We start from the raw sequence: 17,784 nt of genomic DNA, 5'->3' as shown, positions 1-17,784 counted from the left end.
GCTATTTTTAGGAGAAGGGAATAGATTATGATGAGAGCTTTGTTCCTACGTTAGCATGTATTTCACTTGCGTATCAAAGGGTCACTAGAAAAGGGGCTCATGTATTTCGTACATAGTTGCTAGGCGTTTCATGAAACGTGTTTCATAAATGTTTCTTTCATTTCCTAGATGTTTCATACAAAAAGGGGGGTACAGTCCCAAAATTAATATACAAGTTTATAATATGTAAAAAATATGTTGCCTTCCCTACAAAACAATATTAAACATGCATCATTTACACATTAAAACATGTTTACAAGCTAAAACTAAAGAATCTAGGTGACCCAGTTACAGTGGGCACCCGACTGACCAATTGACATAAATAAAGTGGCAACAGCAAGAATTTGCATTCCATCATCAATAATGTCACTCAAAGTGATCACAAAAATTCTTGAGCTGATACAAAAAAGGAAAACTGAAGTTTGAAATACACAAAGTAAAGCTTGCGGATAGATGCAATCATGCATGACAAACAGTAAACTAGAGGAGCTTGATAGCCCTACAGACTAGAGTCCTCAATATGGAGTCTGGGCACTCAATCCTCGACATCCTTTATGTCCTCATCAGGAGTCTCCTCAGTAGACTCAACGTCACTCTCAGAAGAGGACGATGTTGTCTCAGTTGCTGCACTCGTCTTAGTTGCTGCACTAGTACTCGCACCTCCTGATAATGCTGCTATAGATGCTCGTGTGCCATGAGTAGGTGCCATCAACTCCTCATACAACATGGCATATATGTCGCGCTCCTCCCGAGGAATTTATGGGACATCTTTCATCTTCTCAGTGTCGATTTTATCGACATTGATTTGGCGAGGCTCTATCGGGTTCAATTAGGCGGAGATTGCAATGGCAGTACGCCAACTGCTCCAATTGAGCAGTAGACATGTTCCTCTTCTTTGTATGGAAGAGGGCCCATGTGCTCCAATTCCTTTCAGCAGGACCCGAACTGCAATCCTGTGAGAGGACTCGAATGGCGAGGCGTTTTTGCCATTAAAATACAGAAACTTTGTAATACTCACCAAGTGAGGGCTACTGATCCCATACTTCTCCCACCATGAGATTGGCTGAAGCCATGTCTCTCGCATGTATGCGGTAATGTGTGGCTGGCATTTCGATACACTAGCCGCTCATCCTCCAAGTGTCTCATGAGCTCCACGTCTCTTCTTGTCCATTTCTGAATGTAATCTTGCCATCCATCTTCCAACTCTTCATTAACATATTACGCCTCACTCCGCTAGAGAGGGTGCAATGTGGGCAAACGTGTGGATTGGTCTATGAAACCAATCTCATCGGTCGTTCCAAACCCGTTGAATGTCCTCAACCCTGAAAATTAGCCATGAATGATCAAAGCTCTTAGCTAAAGCCTACGATACAAGTTACAACAAGAAGGCAACTAGTTGGAAGTTTAAAATTCAAACTTGGCATGTCCAGTACCTCTCATCTGCCAAGAGAGTGCATGGGTTAAGAGCCTCTCCAATCCGGTCCATGAACCCGTACAAGAGTCCAAGAGTGCTGCCCTCCATGCCAGTGATGCGAAGAACACTATAGATTGGTTGAAGAGCGCTCAACAAAGCCTCTGCCTCCTTCCACCAACCTTCTTGCATCGCTTTGCGTGCAAAGCAACTACCTTCGGGGGCTCATGGTCCTCCCAGTGCAACGACTCTCGGTAGACCACTGTGCGCATGGGTTCGTGTTGAACTCTCACTACCCTCTCAACCACAATGAACATAAATGCAAACATGGTTTCTGAGGGCTTTAGAAGCTCAAGGCCACTATTGGCACGAAAGATTGCCAAGACCTTGGGCCTCTTGGTAACAAATTTCACCAAGCTACGCGTAGTGTCAAAGATGTTAGCAATCCACCTAATCTTGGCAAGATCTTCAATGAGCAAGTCTAGGCTATGGGATGCACATGGAGTCCATACAATGTGCGGGAACTCATCCTCTAGCATCCGTCCCATAGAGAGACAATTGTTACCATTGTCAGTGAGCACCTACACTATGTTTTGTGGCCCTATCTCCATGATAGCCTCGTGGAGGTGTGACCATATAAACTCTTCTGTCACCAGTGTCCCAGGCAGAGATGCATCAATGGCACGCAAAAACATAGTGCCCTTAAGAGGACACCAAAACATTGTACACATTCCTCTTGTGTATATCTGACCACCCATCACATAACAATGTGCAACCATACTTGCTCCAAGTGGCTTTTAATGGCTCCATCTTCACCTCCACTGCTTGTGCTCTCCTCTGAGCTCTTTAGTGCGCAAGGTCTCCTAGGAGGGTCCCTCCCACTCACATCCAATACGGTTGATTGCCCTCGTGGCCTTTTTCCATCGTGGCATGTGCACAATGTGAAAAGACAAAGCGCATTGGATGAAAAGACTAATGCTTGCTCTCTTTAGAGAGGCTCTGGGTGCTGGAGGCAAAGGGGTTCGTGTTGTTGTGAGAGTGGAACTACTAGCACCTCTGAATTCTGCTTGGCGTTGTGCATCTTCCTCTAAACCCAACCATGTTCTCTTTCATGCATCACATGTATCCTCACTAGCCTCAATTTCCTCAGGTAGAGGTCCACAACGGCGTCCTACCAACTGCTATCTTTTCCATTCATGTAGCTCGGCTTTGATGTTTGCAGGTACAAGTTTGCATGCACCAATGCCTTCCCCGGTTAAACTTGTGAAATGGGCCTTAACACGGATTATGGACCCTCTTGAGCAGACCCCGCAAAAATTGCATTTCCACTTTTGGGTGCTTGAACCACCATATTTTGATACAGGATTGACATGGGCCCACATGGCGTCCTTAGTGCGAGGCATCTTGACAAAAGTAGGACTGGACTGGCACCCTGGCATGAAAACCCCCAAATTTCAATATATGTGTTTTTTTTTTTTGCAAAACCGAAGAAAAAAGGAACAAATCAGCACAACCAACTTGAGAGATGTCGAGGTCGGGCTGAAGTCGATGTCGAGGCATAAGATATTTGATGGCGAGCTCACCACGAGGATGACCCGCAAGAGTACACCGGGCTAGTACCAAGATATGAGTCAATTTTTTGTTGCTCACAAAAATCTCACAAGGAACTTGGGGACGAGATGTTAGAAAGATGCACGGCTGTCCAAGTTTCTTTCACCAAAAGAGAGGAGGTGGTGGTTCTTCAAAGGGATGTAACCCTCCAAAGAAGGCGCCTAACAGGTGGTGGTGGACGACAGCAGATGGGCGGCGGCGGCGGAGCAAACGGCGGCGAAGTTTTGGCGAATAGGCGCCCGCGGGCTCTGGGCAGCGGAGGCGCCAGCGGAAGCGGCTCTGGGCAGCGGTGGCGGCGGCAGTTCAGTTTGTGGAGGAGGCGTTGTAGAGGTGGCGATTGCTGGAAGCGGCTCTGTAGAGACGGTGGAGCTTCCCAAAAGCGGTGGCACACGGTTGCAGGGGTAGCACACGGTGGAGATGATGGAGAGGGGCGGAGAGGAAGATGACAAAGGGTATGATGATGATCAAGCTCTTCAAAGATGGGCCTCCCAAGATGGCTCTCCCAAAAATTGATGATCCTCTACTTGTTTGTTGACTCGCTTGGGTCTAGTTTTTGCAGAAGGTGAGTATACATTTATTATATCTCATACATGTGACAGGCTATGAAGAACATGGACCATCAAGAACAAGGACATCGATCAAAGAAAGACTTAAAGATGTTGCCAGAGGAGTAGAAGACACCACATATATGAGGAAAGACCAGATGCACAAGAGCACCAGATGGGGCTAGTACCACCCTGCAATGCAGCAAGTTGCTCTACATAGTGTGCTTCAATCTCCTCACATGCAACATTTGTTCCACCGATCGAGTCATTCACACAGCACCACGAACCTTAGAGCAAGAAAGATTTGAAAAGCTAGATGCACTGAGGCTATTAAGGGTACACAATCTTATGGAATATTTGTACCCTAGAGTTGAGGACAATTGTGATAAAGGAGGGAGGGAATGTAACTATTTGGCCCTCTGAGCTCTTTTTACATGATGGAACTCATGCCCGAATTCATGGACAAGTTGATGGATACATGGGAACAGGGTTCCTAAAGCTGGCATTGGACCAAGCACCATTCTTGGTCAAAAAGCAAGAAAAAGCCAAATGTGGTGTTGCTGGTGGTAGCAAGCGGCAACAGACGGGCGGTGGCGGCGGAGCAAACGACGGCCAAGTTCTGGCGAACAGGTGGCAAAAAACGCCGGTGGAGGCGGCGGGCGGCTCTGGGTGGCAGAAATGCCGGTGGAAGCGGCTTTGGGGCGGCGGTGGTTCAGTAGGCGGAGGCGGCGTTGTAGAGGTGGTGGAGCTTCCCAAAAGCGGCGGCGCATGGTTGTAGGGGCAGCACATGGTGGAGATGATGGAGAGGGGTGGAGAGGGGTGGAGAGGAAGATGACAAGGGTTATGATGATGATCAAGCTCTTCAAAGATGGTCCCAAGATGGCTTTCCCAAAAATTGATGATCCTCCAAGAGGGTACAAGCTTCTTATATACTTGATGGGGGGGCTTGCTTTTGCCAAGCTTTGATTTTGTTTTATCTTCTTGCTTTTGCTTTTTCTTTATTAAATATTATTTATAATAGCCAAAGCTCTTGATTTGTTCTTTTACAACTTCAAGGCCTTGCTTTTTGGCCCTGGAGCTGCTTTTTGAAAAAGCGGCTTTTAGTTTTCTGATCCAATTCGATGTCCTCTTTCCAATGGAACCCTTAGCTTTTGGTCAACATAGTTTGACTTTTGGCTTTTTCTTGCTTTTTGACCAAGAATGGTGCTTGGTCCGATGCTAGCTTTAGGAACCCTGTTCCCATGTATCCATCAACCTGTCCATGAGTTCGGGCATGAGTTCCATCATGTGAAAAGAGCTCGGAGGGCCAAATAGTTACAATTGCAACTATGATTCCGTAACAATTGGTGAACTTCCCACATGTTCATGCAATGATTTCACTTGTAACAAAGGGTCACTAGAAAAGGGGCTACAATAGTGAGAGTAAAGGCTATTGGTTGTATAACCTCTCTACACAAGATTTTCGCAGGGATGCTGTATATGCTGAAAATCAGTTTCAGCCTCTCTCTGATAAGCAAGCTATTGCAAGCCTTGAAGACATGTTTGGTCATCCAGTGTCTCTACCATTTGCTGAAAATTCAGGACAGCAGGCTGAGAGTCAGCTTTTGCCTCAGAGTGGTCATATAGATCAGCCCATGGAACAGTCCGAAATGCCTATTGATGCAGAGGAGATGTAAGGGAAGAAAGGACAGCCATTGAAGACGCAGAATCAGTCCCTAGATGGTTATTTCATACTCTCTACAGGAGAGAGAACTCTCAGTCCGTTTGAGAGTAGAATTTCAGCTCCATTTGAGAGCAGAACAAGGGCTGGTATAAGAGGTGAATCAAGCAGTTGAGGTGCTGATTTTTCTTGCATGAGTAACATCTGTGATTCATAGGAGTCTGCTTCCTATGAGCAAGCTCAAGGCAATGAGCATTGGGAAAAGCCATCCAAGTGAGTATAGTTCCATTCTAAAGAACCATACATGGGAACTCGTGGACTTCTCCCTCTGGTAAGAATGTAATTGCAACAAAGTGGGTGTACAAGGTCAAGCTTAAGTATGATGGATCTATTGATAGATTCAAAGCAAGATTTGTTGCAAAAGGCTATTCTTAGGAGAAGGGATGAGACCTTTGTCCCTACGTTAGCATGTATTTCACTTGCGTATCAAAGGGTCGCTAGAAAAGGGGGATCATGTATTCCGTAACAATTGGTGAACTTCCCACATGTTCATGCAATGAGTTCACCCGCATCAAAGGGTCACTAGCAAAGGGGCTACAATCGTGTGAGTAAAGGTTACTGGTTGTATAGCCTCTCTACACCCAAGGTTTTCACCAACAGGAACATTATTTTTGCTGAAAATCAGTTTCAGCTTCTCTCTGATAAGGAAGCTATTGCAAGCCTTGAAGACATATTTGGTCATCTAGTGTCTCTACCATTTGCTGAAAATTGAGGACAGCAGGCTGTGTAAGGGAAGAAAGGACAGCCATTGATGACGCAGAATCAGTCCCTAGATGGTTGTTTCATACTCTCTACAGGAGAGTAAACTTTCAGCTCCATTTGAGAGTAGAATTTCAGCTCCATTTGAGAGTAGAACAAGGGCTGGTAGAAGAGGTGAATCAAGCAGTCGAGGTGCTGATTTTGCTTGCATGAGTAACATCTGTGATTCAGAGGAGTGTGCTTCGTATGAGCAAGCTCAAGGTAATGAGCATTGGGAAAAAGCCATCCAGGTGAGTATAGTTCCATTCGAAAGAACCATACAAAGTTGGTGTACAAGGTCAAGCTTAAGATGATGGATCTATTAATAGATTCAAAGCAAGGTTTGTTGCAAAAGGCTATTCTTAGGAAAAGGGAATAGATTATGATGAGACCTTTGTCCCTATGTTAGCATGTATTTCACTTGCGTATCAATGGGTCACTAGAAAAGGGGCTCCTGTATTCCGTAACAATTGGTGAACTTCGCACATGTTCATGCAATGATTTCACCCAAAGGGAGCTAAAGAAAGGCCCATATATGCCTTGCAAACATATATGTTTTACCTTCATTAGGGCCTTGGGACTAAGTGATGCTAGCATGTTCATGAGTTTATGCATTAGGCAGCCCGACAAAAAAATGACTTGTACCAATCTTTGTATGGGAAGAGGACTGAGGCATGAGATGCTAGATGTTCATCCATAGGGTAGTATCGGGATAGCTCCAATCATGCATACAAAACTACAGGATGTATCATGTGTTTTTTATGTGGTGTGTGGTGACACACAAAAGAATTTTTGTTCTCGATAATAAAATTTTGAAGCCCGATAGATCTATGGTACGTTGGTGACATTGCATTTGACTAGGCATCGTACTTTGCAATGTGGGGGGTGGGTCAAACAAAAGTAATCAGCACAAGTTCGATACGTTGCACTTCACCTTTGGACAAGAGATCATCATACCAAAAATCACATTTCTTTGTGTAAAACTTCGAAGCTAGCTCTGATACCAATGTTGGATGAGGGAGAAGATGCTCAGCACACTCATTGTCACCAGCCTGGATATTTCCCAGTATGAAAGGGGTCTGGTGGACTCCAGGATGTCTGAATATTTGGAAAGTACAAGCTTTGGGAATGGGAGATTATCCTAGAATACAAAGGACCACACTCCTAAAATTTAGGAGAGTTGCTATTTTTGGCCCGACTCCGATGGAAATTCTGTTCGCGTCATTACATCTGGAATTGAGCAGATCATAGTTGTCACGGTACGAAAATACGATATGGTACGGTACGATACCGTACGGGAATATTCGGTACGATATGAAATTTTGGGATACGGTACGATAAAATACGGTTTTTATTTTTTACACTTACAAGCTATGGAGCTTCAAGCTTGAATGTGAGGGAAGGTTGGGAGGGGAGGAGTCTACAGTGCTTGAGAAACCAGTACATGGATATGTGTCTCTCCCGGTTGGATCTCCCGATTGTCTCCAAAAAAGAACCTGGATGGGTAATGCAATACCAAAGGTCTCCCAGTGTAGCGTTTATGACTAAGGGACCGTCCTTGCACAAATACGAGGAGTGCATCTAGGGTGATAAGTTTAGGGACTCCTCTCTAGATCAAAATGGCCATGTCCAAATGTTCTCCCTTGTGCATAACTTGAGAATCTAATTGTCTAGCCTACCTATACCAGGGATCCCCAAGTGATGTAGCAAGATTCTCTCATCCTACCAATCAAGTGTACACTACCAGTCTACCTCGCCAGATTTTTTAGGTCTCTCCACAACCCCATATGGAATACTGAGTGGACACGAAAGTTGCGAAGTATTGCGAGCATTTGGGATCTTCGTAAAGCAGGGTTTCTATTTTTTTTAAGCATTTGGAAATTTTTTTTCAAGGAAAAAATTTTTTGGGAGGGGGGGGGGGGGGAAAAAAAAAAAACCTAACTCGTACCGTACGATATCGTACGAATTCGTACGGTATCGTACCGTACGACTCGTACGTACGAATAGGTTCGTACGCGTACGAGAAACAACTATGGAGCAGATACCAAGAGTTGGCAAAGTGCCTATGACAGAATGTCTACCAGTTGGAATATTTTTTGAGGTAAAGATTATGGAAGGACCCATCTCTTAGATTGGGACATGTGGCAAGAAAGTGGACCAAAGTGAGAGACAAGTTGCCTGACACTTGTTAGAAAGTGGATCAAAGTGAGACAAGTGGCCTCACACTTGTCACTTCAGCTATTGTGTGGCTCTCCACTTGTCATCATAGCCTTCTCTTGCCATTTTAGCTCATGGGAGGCCCAAATCTATAAATTGGAGCCCTCTCTCTTCATTAATAGAGGCTCTCTTGCTGCACACTAGCCTCTACCACTGTTACAGGCTGCCCTAATGATGGCTACTCTCTTTCTCTCTCATTTGAAGGCTGCCCATGAAGAATACCGGCTGTTGGGGACTGTTTTGGAGGCTTCCATCGCGAAGAAATACTGAAGGCAAGGGTATTTAATCATTTATTATGATTTCTAGCTTTTGTACTTGTTGTACCAACCCTTGTACTTGCTATACCAGCCACTGTACTGGCTGTACAAGCCCTTATACCTGCTGTACCAGACATTGTACTGGCTGTACTAGCACTTGCACTTGTTGTACCTACTGTACCAGCCATTGTACCGGTTGTACCAGCTTTTGTACCTACTGTACCAACCATTGTACCTACTGTACCCACCACTGTACCTGTTGTACTGGCTGAATGGAGAGTTGTACTTGCTGTACCAACTCTATTGGTTTTTTGGGGAAGAATCAGTACCCACACGGAGGCATATGGATTATATTGTTGGCTCGGCATTTCTACAGCCTATGTTCCGGCTTGGTTTCCTCGTGTTGGGCTGTGTTATGGCATTTGTATATGGATAATCTGGCATCTCCCGTGGGGAGAGTAAGGCCCTCAAAGCTTGTACATGATATTATTCTCCTTGGGTAATAAAATACTCCAAGGGGGGGGGGGTCGACCCATTCTGGCCTCTATGTGGTGTCACGTGTGCAAGCTCCATTTTCAGCATTTGTGGATGTTTTATCGCTTTTATGTTTTATGCAAAGTGATTTGCGTTAAGGCTGTGGCCATGTTTAAATATTTTAATATGCATTGATGGTATCAACAAGTGTGTCAAAGGCCCTAGTCCCCTGGGCACCCGCCGCGAGTTACATTGGTATCAGAGCATAGGCTTCCTTCTATCAATAAGGAAGCGAAAAGATCTCAAGTGGGGACCACACTTACCATCATTGCTATTAAGCATGGCCAGCCACTTCAGAAATGAAACAAGAGCATGAGCAGTAGACAGCTTGGTCTAAGGATTTATGAATTCACAAAATTTATCTTGGAAGTATGGAGTTGACTTTATGTGCACACATTTAGCACTCTTTCCATATGGATATTGTGGATTATATTATCAAGCTTACAGGCAAGCTATATGGAGATATATCTCAGGATATCTTAAGGATATGGTGACGAGATATTTCTTTTGGCTTCATGACCAACCTGGCAAAGAAAAGCTAAGTATACTTTGAGTTTACAAAGTTAGGGCTTTTGCTATGAAGTGTTTTTGATGTTCACTAACCCTTGTATAGCTATGCAAGGAGAAAGGTGTTGTTTTTTGCCTTGAGATGGTTTCAGGGAAACATTGTTTATGGCTCCCTTTAATGGGATAAATTCTTTTCATGGCTCCCTTTATTGGGATGGATTAATTCTATGGAGATTTCTTTCTTGGACGAGATTTATATAGATATTGGGCTTCACAAGCAATTTCTATGGACGAATCTGTCCGAGTTTATAGAGAAGAAATCTTTGGATATCTCATGGATATGATGCTATTATGGATAAAGTCCACCTCTACTCCAAGGTGTGTAGTTAGCACGGAGTATGTGGTAAGAGTTATCGTATACAAGGATTATGGTATACAGGTCTATGGATTCCTGGTCTTCTTTTCTAGGGATTTGGATCCATCCTCAGGTTTATGGATTATGTTTATGACTCCCTTTTACTGGGATGGATTATTCTTTATGGCATCCCTTTAGTTGGGATGCATTGGACTTATGGAACTCATGGTTCACATACCTTGTGTAGTGTTCTCTTGTCTTACGTGCTCTCTTGAAGATTGTTTCTACCATGTGTGGGTGAAACAATAGAGAGCAGATGGAAGGGAACAAATGCACTTCAGAGGGTAGTGTCGAGCACAACATGCCGTGTGTAGTGTTCTCGTGTCCTACGTGCTCTCTTGAAGATTGTTTCTACCATATCTGGGTAGAACAATAGAGAGCAGATGGAAGGGAACATGGGCACTTGAGAGAGTAGTGTGAGTTGGTGGCCGAAATGCCTACAAACTATTGGTGGCCGAAATGCCTATAAACTATGTGCAACAGAAATGCTTATAGAACACCAGGCTATTTATACCTGCGAGTGATTGTTTTATCTTGTTACTTGAGCCCACCTCTCATCCAAGGTGTGTGGTCAGAGTACCAACACGGAGTGCAAGTGGTAAAGAGGACATGATACGTGGTTGGCAAGTTACTTATGTGTACGCCAAGGGTCATGTGGATTGGCACATGTTTGTGTGCTTTGAGCTTGGATTATGATACCTGGACTTATGGGACTGATATGTCTCGCCCATTTACTTGGGACATGATTATTATATCTGGACTTATGGGACTGATTTGTCTCGCCCATTTACTTGGGACATGATTATGATATCTGGACTTATTGGAATCACTATCTCCCCATACAAAGGCCAAGAGGTTCATTGTTCATCTCACCATGCATGTGGATTCATGTTGGGATTGTGAGAGGACAATTCAATGAACACTCCACCATACACGTGGATTCGTGTTGCGATTGTGGAGTGAGTGTTTCATTGTTTCCATACCATGCTTGTTGATCAGAGTTGGGATTGTATGGGAGAACATGGGAACTGTTGGGATTGGGAGAAAGGATTGTCGGAACTATGGAGAACCAGCTTTTCTGTCACCATGGTTTGTGCTCTTGAATGGCACCAGTTTGTGTGCATAGCACATGTTTCTGTGTGAGGCACTAGTTTCTTGTGCATGGCACTTATTTAAGTGTCTTAGCACCTGGTTGGTGATTTTCATTGGCATATGATTATCTCATTGATATTGGTGATTGAGACACAATTGGCTCTTGTGCATGTGTCTAGCATATCTTCCATGGAATTCTCGCCCATTTATTTTGGGACATGATTTTGATATTGGTATTATGGAGACTTATTTAGTCTCACCCATTTCTTTGGGACATGGATTCTTCAATTATATTAGATTTTTGAGACTGTCTCGTCACGCTCACTTGATGGGACATGATTATATCTTGAATATATGGCTTGAAGCCTAAAGTGGCGGACAACTTTTAAGAAGCTGGGGAGGATGTCACCAGCTTGGACATTTCCCAGTATGAGAGGGGTCTGGTGGACTCCAGGATGTCTGAATATTTGGAAAGTATAAGATTTGGGAATGGGGGATTATCCTAGAATACAAAGGACCACACTCCTAAAATTTAGGAGAGTTGCTATTTTTGGCCCGACTCCGATGGAAATTCTGTTCGCGTCATTACATTTGGAATTCAGAAGATACCAAGAGTTGGCAAAGTGCCTATGACAGAATGTCTACCAGTTGGGATATTTTTAGAGGTAAAGATTATGGAAGGACCCATCTCTTAGATTGGGACATGTGGCAAGAAAGTGGACCAAAGTGAGACAAGTGGCCTGACACTTGTTAGAAAGTGGATCAAAGTGAGACAAGTGGCCTCACACTTGTCACTTCAGCTATTGTGTGGCTCTCCACTTGTCATCGTAGCCTTCTCTTGCCATTTTAGCTCATGGGAGGCCCAAATCTATAAATTGGAGCCTTCTCTCTTCATTAATAGAGGCTCTCTTGCTGCACACTAGCCTCTACCACCGTTACAGGCTGCCCTAATGATGGCTACTCTCTTTCTCTCTCACTTGAAGGCTGCCCATGAAGAATACCGGCTGTTGGGGACTGTTTTGGAGGCTTCCATCACTAAGAAATACTGAAGGCAAGGGTATTTAATCATTTATTATGATTTCCTTCTTTTGTACTTGTTGTACCAACCCTTGTACTTGCTGTACTAGCCACTATACTGGCTATACAAGCCCTTGTACCTACTGTACCAGACACTGTACTGGCTGTACCAACCCTTGTACTTGTTGTACCTGTTGTATCAGCCATTGTACCACTTGTATCAGTTTTTGTACCTACTATACCAACCATTGTACCTATTGTACTTGCTGTACCGGTTGAATGGAGAGTTGTACTTGCTATACCAACTCTATTGCATGAAGACCTGTGGTTTTTGGGGAAGAATCAGTACCCACACGGAAGTATATGGATTATATTGTTGGCTCGGCATTTCTACAGCGTATGTTCCGGCTTGGTTGCCTCGTGTTGGGCTGTGTTATGGCATTTGTATATGGATAATCCGGCATCTCCCGTGAGGAGAGTAAGGCCCTCAAAGCTTGTACATGATATTATTCTCCTTGGGTAATAAAATACTCAAGGGGGGGGGGGGGGGGGGTCGGCCCATTCTGGCCTCTATGTGGTGTCACGTGTGCAAGCTCCATTTTCAGCATTTGTGGATGTTTTATCGCTTTTTTATTTTATGCAAAGTAATATGTGTTAAGGCTGTGGCCATGTTTAAATGTTTTAATATGCATTGATGGTATCAACAAGTGTGTTAAAGGCCCTAGTCCCCCGGCCACCCACCGCGAGTTACACTCACACAGACACACATGCACACACAATGACAGTCAAGCTCAGAGAGCGAGAGACAAAGCTCTATACTGGAAAGTACTCGATGATAATGATAGAATACAAGAGTACTAATAGAAACTGTAGCCCTAGGGCCGATGTGGCTATCACACAAGTGTGTTCACACGAGAAAAACCCCTTCCAGCACAGGGTAAAAAGTGTCCGTGTGTAGGCTAATCAGGCTAACATGCCGGACTGTCAGCAGTGATGGCGAGGGGAGATGTTGGAGAGGGGACGCGATCCTGAGTGTTGAGAAGCAGCGATGGCAAGGGTGCGGGCCTGAAACATGGGCGACGGGCGTAGGACCACCGGGAGAAGCTTGATGGAGAGGCAAAGCCCATGCGCTCGAAAAGGTGTCTTGGACGGACGGGGAAGATGGTTGGCGGGTTAAAGGGCGGCGCTGCCCACCTTCTTGCTCCCCTCAGGGGCTGAGCGGGGCAGCAGGCAGGCGTTAGCCGGCAGCACGAGTGGGGGCTTTCCACCACCGCTGGTGGCTTTGCCCTCGACTGAGACTTCGTGCAAGGGCCTGCACTTTGGGCAGGTCCGTCGCTGTTGCTTCGTACGATGGGTGCTACTTAGCACATGTCCCGCACTTTGGTCTGGTCCGTCGTTGTCGCTTTGTACGATGGTCCACTATTGGGTGCTACCATAGCAGATGTCCTGTCATGTCCTAATCAGCAATGGCTGGCGAGAGCTTAGACGAGCAGCTGCGTAGACAAGACCTGATAGGTTGACAAGACTTGTGCAGGGCTCTAATATCACTATTGGCCTGGGGGAGCTAGGATTGCACATAGAAGTAAAAGCACGTACCATAGTACAGAGAGGTGGTGATGTATAAAGAGATGCAAAGCTGTGGATTGCATTGGAGTGTGTGGAGCTGAGAAGTCAACCCACATATAATATCGAAATACAACAATAATGAAAAGGTGGGTGTCCTTTCACACCATGTGTGCTAGGGGGAAAAACCCAAAGGGAAAAAGTGCCTCTAGCTATGCCCTGTTCACATGTGGCACTACAACCATGTAATATATGCCAATAGTGCTTGTGGACGAGCTGTTGCAGCTGCTTGATCAATAGTCCTAGGATTTGTGGGTGGTTCTGCCAAAGGAGGACGAGGTGGTTCATCACCAAAGACGATTTCCCATGACCCCTTGGGGCTACCAAAAATGCTTTTCATAAAGCTTCACAAAGAATAGTTTGACCCATGCAACCTATCTTCTGTGGAAAGACAGCCCAACACATCTTGACCCCTTTGTGCCATAATCCCCACACAACATGATCTCTCACACTTGGGCAAAAACAAAACTGGAGAGCTCTCCCCTTGACTAGAGAACTCGAAGTACCCCCAAATGATGGTAAGAGAATACGGGATTCACGAGAATGTGTGAAGAACACCAAGATTTGAACTAAAGTTAGATGCAGTTGCCGAAATACACCAAGAACAAGATGTGTATTTGAATGAGCTAAACTCCAAGAAGTGAACAAGAGATGTTCCGGGATGCCTGTGATGCTCCCACTTCACTGACTTTCCCCTTATGAACAAAAATCCCCAAAAACACAGCAAGCAAGTCTTTGATTTTTCCAAAAAGGATGTATGCATGTCAAAGAAACCTCATATGAGTCACCTCTGTAAACACAATGTTGATGTATTGAGCTGCCTCTTCTCTATTCTTTATGGTCTCCGCAAAATCACAAGGATACTGGAGCTTTTAGACAATGAACACGTTGTGGATGTGTAGGCGGCAGAAGATCACTGTGCTGGGCTGGATGGCTGACTCAAAAAGGAGCAGTAGCTGGCAGTTTCGCCCTCCAGAAATGGCAGCTGTTGCCTCCCAGAATGGGCTAGTCAGCTGATTGTGGCAGCAGCAGAAACAGGCGGCACCACTTAGGCTAGCAGACCCTGTGCACTCGCGCCACCCATTGTGGCAGGCGCAAGGTGGCAGCGTTGGCGGCGACGGGCTTTGAACCGGCGGTGGAAGGCTCTGAGACTGTGCCAGCAGCACCGAGTGGCTCTAAACTGGCTTCTGGTTCTGGGAAGCTCTGGTACCACTGTGGGTCCTGCGCTTAAAGATGATAGAAGTGATAAGCTAAGGATTACTCAACAGGTTACAAGGGGATTAAAGGAAATAAGTTAATAACACACGAGTCGTGAAGATTTGGGAAAGCATAATTTCTATTAACATTTAAGCCTCCTTTAATTACAAGTTTTGGCCTTAGGCCATTATAGCAACTATGGCACATGTATACAAAAGATGTAGCAACTAAATGCTCTCATGCCATGTGTGCATCAAGTTACTTGTGTACCTATACTAATAATGGTGCTATGTGACAGACTAATGTCCACAACCATTCATTTAATCCTAACATCTAATGTGCCCCTAGCACTTCTGTGCATGTGTGCATTATCCCTAACAATATTTTATGTGATATTATGTGCACTTTACACCACTACATTTTTCGTAACACCAGTGGGGTCAATGCCATGGGTGACCCCAGCCTTTGCATCGGTGCCTCATGTCATTGTGGACTGATCGTTTCCCATCGTTGGTAGCATACTTTCCTCAGTTTCATCCTCATGTGCAGTGAGCCTGTGATATGGGTGACTTGATCAACACTAATTAAATCGTTGATAGTTGCTAATTAAACTTAACCACATGTTTAATTCACTTAACTTGAAATACACAAGAGACAAGGCAAGATAGAATTAATCACTATATATTGTCAAAGTATGAATATATACAATGCTGAACTAGGATCTGAATTCGAATCCAGATTCTGATCACCGTTAATCATACATGCATGAACAAAAAATGTCTGCCTCAATTTTGGATCCTTTGGAACACCTTTCTTTTGACCCACCACAACTCACCTCTCCTGCTCCGAGGACTGCCACTTTCAGATATGGGCATATGGGCTAAAGTATTTTCCCAGAAAAACTGGTTACATTATTTTTTTGAACTTTGATGCATTATTTTTATGGTTTATTAGTTTCTTAAACCTTTAAAGTGAACACTTTGAATTTTATGTAACCCATTCCTTGTTTTGAAACAGGGTTTGCAGGTTACGACTGCTTATGTTTCCAACCGAGAATACCTTCCTGATGAAGGTAAAACCACATTTTTTTACATGGAGCTAAGTGGTGTGAACCGCTACAAAGTTCCAAGCAAGTCTTTTGCGAACTGTTCGAGACTTGCAGGAAAGTTCAGAGACGGGCTACTTGAGCAGAGATTTGGTTTGCCTAATGGTTTTTGCGAGTGTGCTGATCTCAATTCAGCTCTTGTTTTGGTTTCAATGCTTCAGAAAAATCTTCATCTTGCAGGCCGCAAGAGCTTGTCTTTTTCTGGGGTAGATTTGTCCCCTATAAAGAGTTCCTTGCTGTTGGACAAGATTCTTCTAAAAGACAGGCAAAGTAGCACGGTTTACAAGGAGAAATTGAGTGAACAAGAAGAGGAGGCTGGGCCAGGGTTAGTAGTGGTGCCTGTGGCTGATGCTACTGTGAAACATGTAAAAATTGAGCCGGATGTAAACATGCCTAGGCAAAGTTCATCCATCACGACAGAGTACAATAGCGCTATTGCTGTTAAGGAGGAAAGCTCAGTAGAAACATATGGACAGCAGCAGACACAGAACGACACTATCACAGAGCCAGACTTGAAGGGACAGCTTGAGATTGGACTTTCATTGAAGGCAATGGAAGATCATATCTTGGGCAAGATTGACAAGGAGTATTACATGCAAAAGCGACAGAAAGATGCCAAGATGGGCAAGAGGGGCCGTCCTTGCCGAAGCGATAAAGGACACCACATCCGTTTGCAAACGGGTCTGTATTGCAATGCTGATCTTTTGTTTACTAGAAGCGATTCTGTGTGGAGAGAGCCTGGTGCTAGAGTGGAGCTTCAGAGGAATACAAGTAATGAATGCTTGGTTGCTGTTCATCTTGATGGGAAAACATACACGCAGAAGGTATTACAAGGGAGCATGCTTCCCTCCAACCCGCCTCAACTGATATGGAAAAGTGGGAATGGTTGGGATTTAGAATTCTCTGATAAAGATCAATGGGAGCTCTTTAGGCGCATGCATAATGATTTTGGCCTCCGGAGTGCGCAGGCGGCATGTGTCAAAGAGATTCTGATCCCTGGTGTAAGGCTTATTGAAGAATGTGATGCTATCAAGTCGTCAGGTGCTTCATTCCGTCCGCATTCTGCAATCAAACAGCCAGATGATGAAATAGAGGCAGCTCTGAAGACTGACCGTGTGCTTTATGACTTGGACAGTGATGATGAAGCTTGGGTGGTTGAGGCCAACAGGAAAAGTAGCAGCAATGAAGATGATGGTAGCAGTGCAAAAGCATTAATTACAGAAGATGCTTTGGAAAGAATGATTGACAAGCTTGAAAAAGAGGCGTTCAAGAGATGCGGGGAGTTGGTTGCTGTCACAAATGCTGTGCAACTCTGTCAGGACTTGGGATCGGCTGATTTAGTACAAGCAGTTCACACCTACTGGTCCAAGAAGCGTCTCACGAAAGGAAAAGCCCTGCTTCGACACTTCCAGGTACGATAAATCTTTCTGACTTGTTCCTGGTTTGGCTGCTACATCAGCATTTCTCGACCATTTTTTTAATTCAGTGTGTTCTGCCCATCGCATGCAAAACTTCATTATCACAGCCACCACATTACGAGCAGTATCAAAAGAAATTGCGGAACTGGGAGGCTAAGATAGAACAGTTCCCGCTGAGTGAACAGAAACTGCTGCTGGGCCAATTTCCGAAGCCACTGATGTCTGCATTTTGCTTGCGATCCCGAGGTTTGGATGCCATGGATAGGACCCGGAAGATGCAGAGACAGAGATCTCAAAAAAAGTTCAAGCTGTCGCACTCATCTTCTGGTATGGAGTTG

General features: G+C 44.7%; 1 protein-coding gene across 8 annotated transcripts in view; it reads left to right on the top strand.

Annotated features, from left to right (window-relative positions):
* Positions 1 to 17,784, top strand: part of LOC147621173 (uncharacterized) — a 54,315-nt gene that overhangs the window by 35,093 nt on the left and 1,438 nt on the right. For 7 of the 8 annotated variants that reach the window (XM_086823898.1, XM_086823897.1, XM_086823896.1 and 4 more), the window contains 2 exons: positions 15,941 to 17,440; positions 17,554 to 17,773. In XM_086823898.1, the coding sequence (XP_086680024.1) occupies positions 15,941 to 17,440; positions 17,554 to 17,773 (1,720 nt within the window). The remainder of the gene's footprint in view (positions 1 to 15,940; positions 17,441 to 17,553; positions 17,774 to 17,784) is intronic. The other variant, XR_015269771.1, reaches the window with a different exon arrangement.

The sequence above is a fragment of the Cibotium barometz genome, chromosome 30, assembly GCF_041138505.1.
Source record: "Cibotium barometz isolate CiBa-2024 chromosome 30, ASM4113850v1, whole genome shotgun sequence".
Classification (NCBI taxonomy): domain Eukaryota; kingdom Viridiplantae; phylum Streptophyta; class Polypodiopsida; order Cyatheales; family Cibotiaceae; genus Cibotium; species Cibotium barometz.
This window is presented reverse-complemented; position numbering and strand designations above follow the sequence as displayed.